The sequence below is a fragment of the Coregonus clupeaformis genome, chromosome 39 (assembly GCF_020615455.1).
Source record: "Coregonus clupeaformis isolate EN_2021a chromosome 39, ASM2061545v1, whole genome shotgun sequence".
In the NCBI taxonomy this organism is placed as follows: domain Eukaryota; kingdom Metazoa; phylum Chordata; class Actinopteri; order Salmoniformes; family Salmonidae; genus Coregonus; species Coregonus clupeaformis.
Window position 1 is genome coordinate 16,467,561 of NC_059230.1, and position 15,691 is coordinate 16,483,251.

Consider the following 15,691-nt stretch of genomic DNA (forward strand, 5'->3'; position numbering starts at 1 on the left):
AGTAGGGAGGAAGTAACAAGAAGAGAAAGTCTAATGAAGGCCCCACAACTACACATGGGTAGATCATATGAACAGACTTGTAGTTTAGGCTAACTTCTGTCATGTAATTGAGACACAGGCTCAGTGTCATGGATTTGTGTCCTTCAGTATAAGCATTGGCCTACTATTGCACAACAGCACACACAAGTACTGAGTACAAGTTGGTCCCTCATCGATACAAAATGTGTAGGCTGTGTACACTGCACATGTTGCATGCCTTCCTGATCCTTTCTCAGCACAATAGTGGTGGTTTGTGGTTGGTTTTGTGTTTGTGGAGTGCTACATGTCCACGAGTTAAACAAAGTCATTTTTGTTAGATTGACCTACTACATGACCAAACTGAAAGCTCACGGCACCTCAATTCACATTGAAACGACCTTGTTTGCTCAACCACTGAATCGAGAGCAAAATAACTGACATTTTGGCCAAGTCCAGCGATGTTCATCTTGTGCCTGAATCTCACTTCAAATAAAATTGCGCCAAATACAACAGGTGTGGACTTTACCGTGAAATGTTTACTTACAAGCCCTTTCCCAACAATATAGAGTTAAAAAGTATGAAAAATGTGCTAAACATGAAATAGTCACACAATACAATAACGAGACTATATACAAGGAGTACCGGTACCGAATCAATGTGCAGGGGTAAGAGGTAGGGTAATTGAGGTAATATGTACAGTTGAAGTCGGAAGTTTACATACACCTTAGCCAAATACATTTAAACTCAGTTTTTCACAATTCCTGACATTTTAATCCTAGTAAAAATGCCCTGTCTTAGGATCACCACTTTATTTTAAGAATGTGAAATGTCAGAATAATAGTAGAGTGAATTATTTCTTTCAGCTTTTATTTCTTTCTTCACATTCCCAGTGGGTCAGAAGTTTACATACACTCAATTAGTATTTGGTAGCATTGCCTTTTTAAATTGTTTAACTTGGGTCAAACGTTTCGGGTAGCCTTCCACAAGCTTCCCACAATATGTTGGGTGAATTTTGGCCAATTCCTCCTGACAGAGCAGGTGTAACTGAGTCAGGTTTGTAGGCCTCCTTGCTCGCACACGCTTTTTCAGTTCTGCCCACACATTTTCTATATGATTGAGGTCAGGGCTTTGTGATGGCCACTCCAATACCTTGACTTTGTTGTCCTTAAGCCATTTTGCCACAACTTTGGAAGTATGCTTGGGTTCATTGTCCATTTGGAAGACCCATTTGCGACCAAGCTTTAACTTCCTGACTGATGTCTTGAGATGTTGCTTCAATATATCCACATAATTTTCCTTCCTCATGATGCCATCTCTTTTGTGAAGTGCACCAGTCCCTCCTGCAGCAAAGCACCCCCACAGCATGATGCTCCCACCCCCGTGCTTCACGGTTGTGATGGTGTTCTTCGGCTTGCAAGCAACCCCCTTTTTCTTCCAAACATAACGATGGTCATTATGGCCAAACAGTTATATTTTTGATTCTTCAGACCAGAGGACATTTCTCCAAAAAGTACGATCTTTGTCCCCATGTGCAGTTGCAACCCGTAGTCTGGCTTTTTTATGGCGGTTTTGGAGCAGTGGCTTCTTCCTTGCTGAGCGGCCTTTCAGGTTATGTCAAGATAGGACTCGTTTTACTGTGGATATAGATACTTCTGTACCTGTTTCCTCCAGCATATTCACAAGGTCCTTTGCTGCTGTTCTGGGATTTATTTGAACTTTTTGCACCAAAGTACGTTAATCTCTAGGAGACAGAACGTGTCTCCTTCCTGAGTGGTATGACTGCTGCGTGGTCCCATGGTGTTTATACTTGCGTACTATTGTTTGTACAGATGAACGTGGTACCTTCAGGCGTTTGGAAATTGCTCTCAAGGATGAACCAGACTTGTGGAGGTCTAAATTTTTTTATACATCCACAGGTACACCTCCAATTGACTCAAATTATGTCAATTAGCCTATCAGAAGCTTCTAAAGCCATGACATAATTTTCTGGAATTTTCCAAGCTGTTTAAAGGCACAGTCAACTTCTGACCCACTGGAATTGTGGTAAACAATTGTTGGAAAAATGACTTGTGTCATGCACAAAGTAGATGTCCTAACCGACTTGCCAAAACTATAGTTTGTTAACAAGAAATTTGTGGAGGGGTTGAAAAACTAGTTTGAATGACTCCAACCTAAGTGTATGTAAACTTCCAACTTCAACTGTACATGTAGGTAGGGGTAAAAGTGACTTGGCAATCAGGATAAATAATAAACCGTAGCAGCAGCATATTTGAAGCGTGTGAAAGTGTATGTAGCGTCATTACGATTGAGCGTGTGTGTGTTGGCGCGTTAGTGTAATATGTGTGGGTAGAGTCCAGTGAGTGTGTATAGAGCCGGCGCAAGAGAGTCAGCGCAAATAACTGGTGGCTTCGGGAGACTCTGAGAGGAGAGGGTAGATTGATGGGGGCATCCTAATACTAAAGTCATGTTTATTGTCCTATAAGAGGTCTGCTTTTGTGGCTTTGAGCAAGGCAAGACAAAAGCCCCTAAAGCAGAATGGCTGTGAGATTTACGATGTACTGACGAAGCCCGGGCCCATAAACCAATAGACCAGCTGTGTGTTGTTTGTTGTCGGAGGTGACTGCCATTGAAGTTTCCATACCTTTTGTCCCCACTTCTCTCTCTCTGTACCTAGAAAGGAATGGTGGATGTTTCTTGGGGGCCTTCTGTCTATTGGGAAGAGAAGTCGTTAAAACAAGTTGTTTATCAGTTGGGCTGATGAAAGTTTCCCTTCGCTGCAGCACAGGTAAAGAAACATATGCTGCAAAGTGGATATAACTGCACCACTAGGGACATACTGTATTTAAGACGTTTCACCTATGTATTTTCTTGATTTTAGTTATTGTTAGATGACTGCAAACACACCTGCCGCCACCATGCGAGAGTTTGTCACATGAACGATGTTCTGTTGCTGCAGCTTTTGCAAAAGTAACTTTTGAACCAAGACATCTGTAGGTTTCCTGGTTTAGGTGCAAATCATATGTATGCAAAAAATATATAAAAAAATACAATTTGCATGCGCATGCTATGAAAATTGACATCTAAGATGTGGCGGTTCTTACTCGGACCACGTGAGGTCCATTTACTCAGTCTCTGTCAGGGTCTTTGACTCCAACACACTAGAAGACCTGAAATGATTCTGAATGAAGGCTAATCTTTGGCTCTCGTCTCTTCATTGACTAAGTCTTTGGATCTGAGAAAAGTTCATAAACTGTAACAAGGGTATACGGTTTCAGAGCCTGGGGTTAGAGAGAGCTCTCTTTGGCAGCCGGGCCCTTAGATTAAGAGGCTGTATCCCCATAGCCAGGGAAGCGATTATTCTGGCCCGTGATTTGTGGCTGCTCGCAAGCCTCTAGAATTTGAATGGAATTCCATCCCGTGTTCCCCTTGCTCCCCTATGTAGTGGAGGGAAGGTTTTCCCAGGGCTGGACCGTACTAAGCAAGTCAGTCGCTTTGATTCGAGTTGCTGTCTAAGCCTTAGCCTCTACAGTCAGCAGACATACAGACAGATACACACATCCTGGAAGTTGCATGTCATAGTGTTGGAGTAGATGTATCTTTACTTGGTGTGGTGTCTCAGGGCCACAGATCAGACAAGAAAATGATCTGTCATTTAGCTTCAAAGTGACCTTCCCCTCGGTCTTCCACATGAATGAGGTTTAAAGCACCCAGGTACACAACCATGTGGTCACACACACACACACACACACACACTGGAAACATCACACACTTGGCTGCATTGTCTGTCATTGCCTATTTATTCTGCTGGATACTGTATTGTAGTCTAGCCCAGGGAGGCACTCATAGGATGCACTCCTAGACACACAGTACTATCGTACATAGACCTCTGCTGGAGAATTGGAAAAGTCAAAAAAAAAGTGTGTTGGCTTTTAGTCATCAGCTCTGTTTCTCCCTACAAATCGGTATTGGGATCGTCCATGAAAAACCAATTTTAGCTGGGTTTGAAATTAAAATGTCAAAATACAAATATTTATTTTTCTTTATTTTAGTTTTACCCCCCCCACACAATTTTGATCTTGTCTCATCGCTACAACTCCCCAACATGCTCGGGAGAGGCGAAGTCATGCGTCCTCCGAAACATGACCCGCCTAACCGCTCTCCTTAACACCTGCCAGCTTAACCCGGAAGCCAGCCGCACCAATGTCGGAATCACCGTTCAACTGGCCCGCCACAAGGAGTCGCTAGAGCGCGATGAGCCATTTTTCGCGCATCATGTTCAAATCATTTAAGTGACTTTGCTGAGTTTCACAATCAATTTTGTATAGTTTCGGATGATATGGACATGATGCGGTGAAAAGGGCATATCGGTCTCATAGTCCCAGTCGGTATTAGATAGAACGACATGGCCCCGCCCTCCTGTGGGGAAAATAACCTGTGGTTACCCCATTGGCTCACAGCAGAAACCTTTTCAAACGCAATTTTCTTGTCTGCTTGTTTTAGTCAATTTTCAAAACTATATTTAAGAAAAGTACAACATGTCTAAAGATTACTTTTCAACATTGCCTGATCCTGAGTGTTCTCACTAGTTATAACGGTGCTAGCAGCCATGTGAGTGCTAGCTAGCTACCACCCGGAACATTAAGTTAGCCAAGACCAACAGCACAAGCTAACACTATACAGCTACAAGTAGTGAGTGGAGTTACAAACAGACTATACTAAACAAGGTAAATGTTTTACCTGTGATAAAAGGTTTATACCCATAGCTACTTGTAGCCTACTTTGACAAAGGGTCCCCACATTTCTCACTCTCCCACACCGAATAGCTTAAATTAACAGGGCTCTTCTCACAGGCTCTATTTCCCTACGTGGGAGCATTGCGAACCGTAGGTTGGGATTTTTTACCTGGTTACATGTACGGCATGTTTAGTTATTTCTGTATAACAAAAAATCGACAAAGTTGGCTCTTTTACAGTAGGGGTCAATGGGAAAGAATGTTTGTTTTCCCCAATTTGTGTGCGTGGTCGAGGGGAATATCGACTCTGAGTATGACTTGAATGGGATTTGTTCCACATTCTAAAACGTTAGCATGTGGAAACAGTGCCAGGAAAACTAAACCAAAGCATGGATTGCTGTCATACCATGCCCATGGACTACTTACATGGTAAGACAACCATTGTGTCATTTGGCTGAACTATCCCTTTAATTCCTTTTTCTGTCAGTCTTCCCTGCTTATTTACATTAAAATATTGCGGGGATGAGTTGTGGCTGATTTCTTGAGATATGGAGGCCGTAACCAATGATGACTTAGCACATTTGGCATAACCCACACAAAGTGCTTCAAGAGCCAGCTAAAATATAACACTGACAAATAATACTTGACTTTAGTTTAGACTCTTTTTACAATGGTAGTGGGAATTTAAGCAGTTTGGCTATTTGATGCTGTGTTTTATGTTTAGCTAGTGGCTGGTTCTCTTGCATCTTGTTGTCAGCTGTTGCATCACACACGGTTGCCGTCTGTCAGTTTTGATTGAAGTCACTTTTTCACTAGCTTTAAAAAAGTAATGTACCGTTTTACAACATGGAGGCTGCTTTGCTATTACTCAAGGTAGGGTGACGGGTAAGGGATAGGCCTCGGTAATCTCCAGCTCTCTCCTCTCTCCTTCACTCGCGCTCTCTACTTCTCTCTCGCCTTCACACCATCTCTTTTTAATTCACTCTCTCTGGGACACAGCACGAATGCCAGACCAGATGATTTTAACGTGGCTCTCTCCACAAGTGCTGAAATCCCCTTTATAATTTTTTACAAGTGTCTCGTTTTTGGCTGGACAACCAAAGACTGAGAGAAAAGCCTCTTGATTTACAACCAAGGCCTCTGACCATGCATTTGATGCCGGTGAGACACCCAGACAGACAAACAGGCTGTAAAATGCTCCAAAAAGAAAGGGTGAGACAAAACATCAAAGATTCCCACATGACTCTGCGGACCCCACAGGGGGGCTTGATTTTAATGGGCTTACCCCCCCCTTGCCAGCATCAATACTCAGCCCAGATCTTGGTAGAAGTGAGGGGAGGAGTTTTTTTTGTGTGTGTGGTAATGGAAGTTTTTTGACACTTCCCCAATTTGGAATGGACATCGTACACAGCCTTGCAGCACACCTCACAGGCCAGACAGGAAACCGAAGCCCCGCCATATCCTCCAATTCAATGAATTACTTATTTGTTGCCTCAGGAAAAGAGCTTGTCTTCTCTATTCAGGCTCCATTCGGTTTTTAAATCCACCGTTTCTTTGTTGCAACAGGTGTATTTATAAGACTGCCCTATAAAGCGTTTAGAAGCTGAAAACATTTTGCATCAGTCCTGTCCTGGTTGTAAATCACTGCTTTGTGCTGCCTTGGCTGGAGGGCCAGAACACTTCTGTGAGTTGGGTATTGTTCAGGAGACCCAGGCCTGGTTCTTCCAAGGGGTCATCTGAGAGGAATGTAAACAAATTAATTCAGATTAACTTTAATGGCTTCTTCAGATTTCCTTTTGTGCAGCCTTCCAAGGAGGATTAAGTTAATGGTAACTTGCAGATGTTCATCTCTTTCTCTCCTGAAAGGAACTATCAGCTTTAGCCCCTTTTGCGCTGACTTAAAACACAGTGGCAAAATGTACAACTTTTTGTTGTAGACCGACATTGATATGAAAGTTGGTGTAATAGGTAACACAGACCTTCTGGTGTAATTTGGAGCGTAGTAGATGGGTACACCTCCCTGGTACTATAATGTGTGTCATGATATGACAAGGCATGATCTCATGATGTCCTCTGTAGAGCCTCTTTATTCATACACCCCCTCCCCTTTTTGTTCACTCAAATTGTCTCGGTTAACAAACTGCCATCAATCGGTACCATGTTCAATCAGTGATTAGGCCATACATTAAGGAAGGAAGGAGGCATTTTCAAGGTATTGGAACTGAGCCATTGCTCAGCCACACGTTAGCATTTCTACAGTGAAGAGAAAGTGAATGTTGTGCGTTGTAAATACCGGCGCCCCAGCTAGTAAACCTGTCACATTCTCTCCTCAGTGGCCCTGCCAGGGTTTTCATCTCTGCCACCGGGGTGCCAAGCCTGCCTACAGAGCCCTGTCTTCCTAAGGATTTCATGCACTTAATAGGCTTTCTGGACTCATATTAGCTGTTATTGCAGCCTATAACCATAAGCCCAATAGGAACTGCACTAAGGAGAGATTGAATGGTTGGGAGATCCACATATCTAGTAGAAAAGTTGTGGATGACTCCCAAGTGGCGCAGCAGTCTAAGGCACTACATCGCAGTGCTAGAGGCGTCACTACAGCCCCTGGTTCGATGCCGGGCTGTATCACAACCCGGACGTGATCGGGAGGCCCATAGGGCGGCGCACAATTGGCCCAGCGTTGTCCGGGTTAGGGGAGGGTTTGGCCGGGGGGCTTTACTTGGCTCATCGTGCTCTAGTGATTCCTTGTGGTGGGCCGGGCGCCTGCAGGCTGACCTTGGTCGTCAGGTGAACAGTGTTTCCTCCGACACATTGGTGCAGCTGGCTTCCGGGTTAAGCGGGCGAGGTGTGAAGAAACGCAGTTTCGGAGGACTCATTACTCGACCTTCGCCTCCCGAGCCCGTTGGGGAGTTGCAGCGATGAAAACAAGATCAAAATTGTGATCAATATGTTTTTCTCATTAGAATTGGTTTGTATGAAACTTGGTCAGCATGATGGCTCTGAATAGGACCAAATTCACCACAGACCGCTAGAGTTGTTGATATGGGCGTGCAACTGTATGAATGTAATTTGTGGATGGGTATGCGGGAGCTTAATTGGGATTTTCTAGACTACCTGGCTTGCCCCAGAAATGTGTTGCCTTTTGCATGTGGGAATTGAACAGAATTCCCTTTATGTTGAGATGCTGCAGTCTACCTTTCGATGGCTGCCTTCCTGCCCAACTGTGTGACAGTTTGCGTGTGTGTTTTGTGGGGGGTGAATACTGCTCTCAACCTTATGATGGTAGATTTACAACGCTTCACTAGGTTTGGGTTTGACAAGCCCAGATTTACGGTGGAAGCAAGCACTGTTAAGCCTTTTAGGATGGACGATAATGTAGATAATTGGACTAACTTTTTGATCTCCAATCACATTTTATTTGTCACATGTGCCGAATACAACAGGTGTAGACCTTACAGTGAAATGCTTACTTACAAGCCCTTAACCAACAATGCAATTTTAAGAATAACCCCCCCCCAAGAGTCTGCAGTGTGGGCTGCGGACTCTTATGCTATTCTCGCTCATTGTTTTGTGTACAGTGTTTGCACCCTACCCAAGGGGCTTTGCACTCTGTGAGCACTGGCTTTTGTTCATTTGCCATGTAGAAGAGCTCTGATAGTGTATGGGTCTCTGATCTCTCTCTCTCTCCTCTCTCCTCTTCCCAGTCGGAGCAGCCCAGTCCAGCCAGTTCAAGTTCCAGTTCAGGCTTTGCAGCCAGCCACAAACGCCAAGGTAACACCACACTTTTCTCCAGATCACATGGAAATGACAATCATTCTTTTTTTATTGGCCACCACAAAGGGGGTATAACATGTTGCATCTCTTCCCCTCACTCATACGTTGTGTTTTTGTTCCATGGACACAGTGGCCGAATTCGTCCGCAGGAAGGTAGGGGCCGTCCCTGGCACAGCCCACACAGGTAACCTCACACTTGACTACACAGTCCTTGGATGGAATCACAAGACTGGGCATGATGAGTTTAGTCACTATAAAATGAAATCCATAATGAACGTTCTCTCTCTATACACAGTGTTGGGTCCCCTTCGTTCGATAATTCACGACCTGCACTCCGACGACAACGAGGATGAATCGGAGGAGGAGGACGATGACAACGACATGGACTCTGACCTGGAGCGACCAATGCACACGCACATGACGCACCGCCAACGCCGGTAGGTAGCGCCCGTTAAGCAAGGCTCTTCATCTCAAAATAGCTTCAGGGACGCTGCTCTGACCTTGTGCTGTTTCTAGTCTCTTGTGTGGTTCTTCGATTGGATAAAAAACAATCACAAAAAGTAATTCTCCATTTTGAATAATGTTCCATTATCAGTAATAAAGTTGCATTGTATTCCAATGGTTATCATCCTCCTTGTCTACAGGGTCAGCTTGAGTGACGGCACTGAGAGTGAGAACAGCTCAGCCCCCTCTCCCCACTCTCGACACGAGCCCCCGCCTTTACTAAACACCAGTAATAACCAGGTAAGACCAATACGATTATAAACAGTAGGTTTATTTAGCAGACTCTTTTAAATACATCTTCTGTTGTCAGAGGACCATTTCTTACATCTGGTTTCACTATGTTATCAGTCAAATTAACTGGTTTCCCTGATGTTCAATATTGTAGACACATTTTTCAAATCCTAGAGCAGCAAAATATTACCCAAACGGAATTGAACAAATACGTTTTTTTCGCTTATGTAAATCGTTTTATGTAAATGCTTTGGGGGTAGGAAACCTTTGTTCCTCATGATGAAACTGAACACTGTTATTGGTTTTAGACACTGCTTCTAGGGAAACCTCAGTCTTATTAGCATCCTGTAATTCCCAGGATGCATTTCCCTCGTGCGCCAGCCACAATGCTACTCGTAAATAATTACAGTTGTGTAAAGGTTAAACAAAGCAGCGGGTTTACCAGCGTGTATGTATGGTAATTCCTTATCTGGGTCGTATTCACTAGGAACGAAATGAAAGGAAACTGGTCAAAACTGTGAGGGGCCTACCTGAACTTGTCTAAGAAACGCTTGTTTTCCATTGCGAAACGTATTGCTACGTTGTGTACTGATGAATACAACCCTGATGTCTCGCAGATAATGGAGGTGAAGAGCCCCATTAAGCAAACGAAGCAGGATAAGAATAAAAACATTGACTGTGACAAGGTGAGTAGCTTCCTTGTGGTTGGGTTTTACAAAGATAAGGTCATATCAGTGTAATTGAATGGCTGTGTAGCCAGGACATTTGTTGTAGTCAGGACATGGGCTCCCGAGTGGCGCAGTGGTCTAAGGCACTGCATCTCAGTGCTTGAGGCGTCACTACAGACCCCCTGGTTCGATTCCAGGCTGTATCACAACAGGCCGTGATTGGGAGTCCCATAGGGCGGCGCACAATTGGCCCAGCGTTGTCCGGGTTTGGCCGGTGTAGGCCGTCATTGTAAATAAGAATTTGTTCTTAACTGACTTGCCTAGTTAAATAAAGGTAAAATAAATAAATACAAATGTGCAGTCCTAAACTGAAGAAGTCTCTGCGGTCACCAAGGCCCTTGCGAATAGACAGGAGACAGTCTTCCTGATAATCATGACTTGGCCCAGTTACTCTTCTTGTCATAGTCCCAGATGGTGTGAATAGGTAACAGACCTGGATCAAATACACACTTGAAAGTTTGAGGTTTGCTTGAGTTTGCACTTTTGGGACAATTCAGTTGGCACCATTGTCATCACAGGCAAATTCAATCAAACCACGGCTCACGTACATGACATAATCCAGATTTGACCCAGTTCAAAAAGGTCTTGTTTAGTTGAACTCCCCCCATGCTGATGGGCCGTGCTTTCCGTCTCTCTCTCAGGCTTACCTGGATGAGCTGGTGGAGCTACACAGACGACTGATGACGCTGAGAGAGCGGCACATACTACAACAGGTGAGGTCCGATAGTGTGTTTTTTTGTGTGGGTTTGTTGTACATGTGTTCTCGGAGGACAAACCTGTACGTTTGTAGTTCATGTTTGCATGGAAGATGTCGCTTGCTAGGGTCGTTTTGTTTGGACTGCATGCTGTATCTGTTACTCAGCACATTATAATTGAGGACTTCATACAGGTGTCTGGCAATTATTAATTATTTGGTTAGCCTTTTTTCCACTCCATCTAAAAGCACACGTCCTCTTGCTTATGTTCACAAGGCCTATCATATGACCGCATTAATGGAGATTCCCAGCCGCCGTTGCCATGGAGCGGCCTCGCTCTCCTAATGAAATGTTTGGTTCTGTGCATTGGTGGAAAAACTCATCCCCACACAACATCAGCGAGCCGAGCATTAACTCATGGCATAATCAAGCTAATCTTCAGAGCGCTTGGAGAGTTCAGAGCGTCATAGCGGTGTTTCACATACTCGGAATATGAGACATGGGAATTATTAACTTTCCAACCTCCCAACGCTATTTTTCCTCCCCATCTCTCTTTTTGGGAAAACCACAAATTAGAAAATGGGCTTTTGCCATTGTAGAGTAAAAAAATTTATGTTAATTTTTTTTTGAAGAATCAAGAAAATGTGGAGTGTTTATTTTCAATATAAATTAATCTGTAGTATCCGCCAAAGTGCTGTCCTACCCGACCAAAACCAGGTCCGGAAATCTTGGTGTGGTTCCCTCTCCCCGGATACAGGTGGGGGAGAAGAGGGGTGTTGTGACTCGGCTTGCAAGCATCTGAGTTCTATCTTCCATGTCATAACAATTGGCGGTCTCCCTGCACTCCTGGTCCAGCCGGCGCTCAGGGAGGGAGGACGAGAAATGCGTTCCACATGGAGGCCCAACCGGTGCTTTGTAGTATGAAACGGATCAGGCTAGGGTCACCCATTACGTTACAACACCGCCACGGCTTCACAGACACACCGGAGTTCCCGTAATCACCACGAGAGAGACACATATACACACACACTTCCCTATCGGAGGAGAGCTGGAACCAATAAGACACCAGCCAAGGAAAAAGCAGATTTCCCATTAGGGCCTCTCCCGCTCTGATACAGGGTTCCACATGCAAGGAGTGCGGTGGGGTGAATTAGGGGGTCCCCATTCCAAATTCGGTGTAGTAAAAACCAACACTAGCCCACCCACCGCTCAATGACGCTTCCCACAAATTTGTTTTGAATTAGTCTATTGTGTGTGTGGTCCAACATTGTGTCTGACTAGGCTGCTCCCTGAGACCGTACAGGGCGGAAACTCTGCTGCTGGTCAATATACACAGAGTATACCAAACATTAGGTACAACTTCCTAATTTTGAGTTGCACCCCCTCTTTGGCCCTCAGAACGGCCTCGATTCGTCGGGGCATGGACTCTACAAGGTGTCGAAAGCGTTCCACAGGAATGCTGGCCAATGTTGACTCCAATGATTCCCACAGTTGTGTTAAGTTGGCTGGATGTCCTTTGGGTGGTGGACCATTCTTCAGACACACAGGAAAAACCTAGCAGCGTTGCAGTTCTTGACACAAACCGGTGTGCCTGGCACCTACTACCATACCCCGTTCAAAGGCACTTAAATGTTTTGTCTTGCCCATTCACCCTCTGAATGGCACACATACACAATCCATATCTCAATTGACTCAAGGCTTAAGAATCCTTCTTTAACTTGTCTCCTCCCTTCATCTACACTGATTTGAAGTGGATTTAACAAGTGACATCAATAAGGGATCATAGCTTTCACCTGGTCAGTCTGTCATAGAAATACCACTACTACTTTTTTACTAGGAGAACATGCATGGAATGAACGTTTCTGTTTATGTTGAATGTGGAAGATTTAACAAAGAAATGTGTACAATTCCTCCGTACTTGCTAGGATTAGGGTTTACATACTGCAGTCTGAGTGTTTTGTTGATTTTCTATCTGTGCCTTCTTTCGCCTCACAGATAGTGAACCTCATCGAGGAGACTGGACACTTCCACATCACAAACACCACTTTTGACTTTGACCTCTGCTCCCTGGACAAAACTACGGTGCGGAAGCTCCAGAGTTACCTGGAAACGTCTGGGACGTCATGAGGTCTGGGAGCTGCTGGCTGCTGCAAGGAACAATGTCGGAAGAACTTAAGAATCTTCCTCTTTTTTTGTTCCCCCTCCAAAAAAAAATATATATATATTCTGGTCGCTCCACTCTGCTCATTGGAACCTGGCTCTCCACGCAACCAGGGTAGCCCGTGAGCGACAGACTGGAACAGCGTGTCGTGTCACCCTGAAGATGAGTCCTGTCGACCAGGAATATCACCCAGAAAGCCTTGAAATAATTCCACATTTGACAAAAAAAACGGAGACCTTGCTTTTGAAACTAATGTGTATTACCATGTATGTACATTACATTTTTGGGGTTTCTTTGTGATGAATGATGCATGTTCAACACTGCCTTACCACATTTGTCGGTCTTTATTTATTGAATTTGAGTTTCAGGTGTGTGTGTGATAGCAACAAGGAATTAGTCTTGTGCAAGCACTTCACAACATGCATCTCTCCGGCTCTGGAAGGACGGTGGAGCAGCGCATTGTCATGACAACGTTAAGATTTAAATTATCTTATGTCACGGATGACTTGAATGGCAATCAAACGTCCCGCTATGTGAAGCTTGCAACTCTACCCTCTTCAAAACAATATTTATCATCAGTGCCCACCGGTACGAGCTGAACACAAATCATGGACTCAAATTGTTGTGATTAACACAATTGTATATTCCATTCTTGGTACCAAAACTTTAATTGACGTATTGGATGATGACGAGGCAATTTTCCAAAGTGTGCTGCATGTCGTTTTTACAAGCTCTCACTTGTATTCCGCAGCTCAAGTTGAAACAAAGCCTTTGTGTTTGTGATCAATCTATTGTAAGCAGGCCTGGATTTTAGTGGGGAAAATGTACTCTTACGTATGTAAGACATTGAATCTTATTTATTTCACGGTGACCTCAGTTGCCAAATCAAAGTTGTGCATTAGAATTGAACTGAGAAATGTTTTTGATTAACTTTGTCCTTTTGCTAGCCTGAGGAATTGAAGTTAAAAAAAATATAGTCTGCAGAGTGATTCCGCAACAGGAACTACCAGTGGTTGTAGCTACTCACAGGGCCACACAAAGGCAGACTGTTGCATTTTTGCTTGACCCATGTCAGTCTTATGAGTTTGTGTATTCTTAGGACATACAATAAAAATGCTGTGTTTTGTACAGATGAGGACATGTGCAACCTGTGGTGAAAATAGTCACTGTAAATTGTACATTTTGTTTTGACTTTTTTGTATGTTGCAATGTCTTGTTGAATGACATTTTGTCATAATTTCTCCAATTTAATTTCTAAGCCCAAAGATGTTTGTTTTGGTTGGGATATCATGATATATTGTTTATATTTGTATATAAACGTTGTGATTAATAATGTCATCTTTCATTTCTTGGAAGGTTTGAAAGAATATAACATTTGTAAGCTACCATAGTTTAAAATACCAATCAACATGTGCTTTAGTCAAAGCTATAACTGGCTTCTGGTGCATCCACAACATGCAGCTAACTTTTTGTTGATTTCATCACTATACTTGACTTTATTTCTTTCTTCTAATTAGTTATGCAGTTCAAATGGCAGACTAAATGACCACACTGCTTTTTCCCCCCCAAAATGGCCACCTTTTGCAGTTACCTGTAGTGAACACGTTTCTTTATTTGGGAGGGCAACAAGTTTACTTCCTGTATACACTGAGTGTACAAAACATTAGGAACACCTTCCTAATATTGAGTTGCACACCCTTTTGCCCTCAGAACAGCCTCAATTCGTCAGGGCATGGACTCTACAAGATGTCGAAAGCGTTCCACAGGGATGCTGGCCCATGTTGACTCCAATGCTTCCCACAATTCTGTCAAGTTGGCTGAATGTCCTTTGGGTGGTGGACCATTGACACACACTAGAAACTGTTGAGCGTGAAAAACCCAGCAGCGTTGCAGTTCTTCACACACTTAAACCGGTGCACCTGGCACCTACTACCATACCCTGTTCAAATGCACTTAAATATTTTGTCTTGCCCATTTTCCTCTGAATGGAACACATACACAATCCATGTCTCAAGGTTTAAAAAGCCTTTAACCTGTCGTCTCCCCTTTATCTACACGAATTGAAGTGGATTTAACAGGTGATATCAATAAGGGATCATAGCTTTCACCTGGTCAGTCTGTCTCATGGAAAGAGCAGGTGTTCTTAATGTTTTGTAGACTTAGTGTATATGAACGCTTCTTTTTGGAGAGAAGTGAGTGCTGGGAATAGGTATACAATACCAACCTTTTCAATGGGACATGTAATGCTCGGGTCTGTTCAGGATGGCGCAACGTTACAGAACAATAGCCAAAGGCAGTCATTTCAGCTCTACAGTATACATTGCATTTCTATCTGCAACATTCTGAACGTTTTGCTCTACTGAATACACCCCCTCGGTTATCCTCATCTGTATATCTAGCACTAGCAGTCATCTCAATCTCCCGTCTCTTGCCTATTGAGATGTATGGGGGGACATGAGGTTGCAATGTAGTGCAGTTTTGTGTTGGGTTGAATGTGGAACTTATTTTCTCAGTCTCTGCTGTCAGTTCTGCCAGATCTGACCCATTACTGTGTGTTTTCGACTTGCAGACTATTTCCTATAAAATGCACAGTTGCAATTCCTATCTGTGAGGACATTGGTTTTGTGTGATTCAAGGTTTCATTCATGTCACTGAATTCCAAGGACAACTTGATCATTTGATAACTCTAGTTTTCTTCAACTAGCCACTGAATACTGTATAAACGCCACGATTCCTTTAAACAAAGTGTTGATTATTTCTCAGTGGGTCTTCAAATGCCCAGTGATTCAGGATGTTTTGAGTCTTGAATCTTCGAGACAAAGTAAATAAGTAGCCTTGTCCGAGCCAG

The 15,691-nt window shown here is 43.6% G+C and overlaps 1 protein-coding gene across 4 annotated transcripts in view; it reads left to right on the forward strand.

Annotated features, from left to right (window-relative positions):
• mllt3 (MLLT3 super elongation complex subunit) overlaps positions 1-14,176 on the forward strand; it is a 52,655-nt gene extending 38,479 nt beyond the window's left edge. For 3 of the 4 annotated variants that reach the window (XM_045211964.1, XM_041868171.2, XM_045211962.1), the window contains exons 8-14: positions 8,455-8,521; positions 8,655-8,708; positions 8,820-8,961; positions 9,169-9,268; positions 9,877-9,945; positions 10,629-10,700; positions 12,678-14,176. In XM_045211964.1, the coding sequence (XP_045067899.1) occupies positions 8,455-8,521; positions 8,655-8,708; positions 8,820-8,961; positions 9,169-9,268; positions 9,877-9,945; positions 10,629-10,700; positions 12,678-12,809 (636 nt within the window). In that variant the 3' untranslated portion in view covers positions 12,810-14,176. The remainder of the gene's footprint in view (positions 1-8,454; positions 8,522-8,654; positions 8,709-8,819; positions 8,962-9,168; positions 9,269-9,876; positions 9,946-10,628; positions 10,701-12,677) is intronic. The other variant, XM_045211963.1, reaches the window with a different exon arrangement.
• Positions 14,177-15,691: the final 1,515 nt, after the last annotated feature.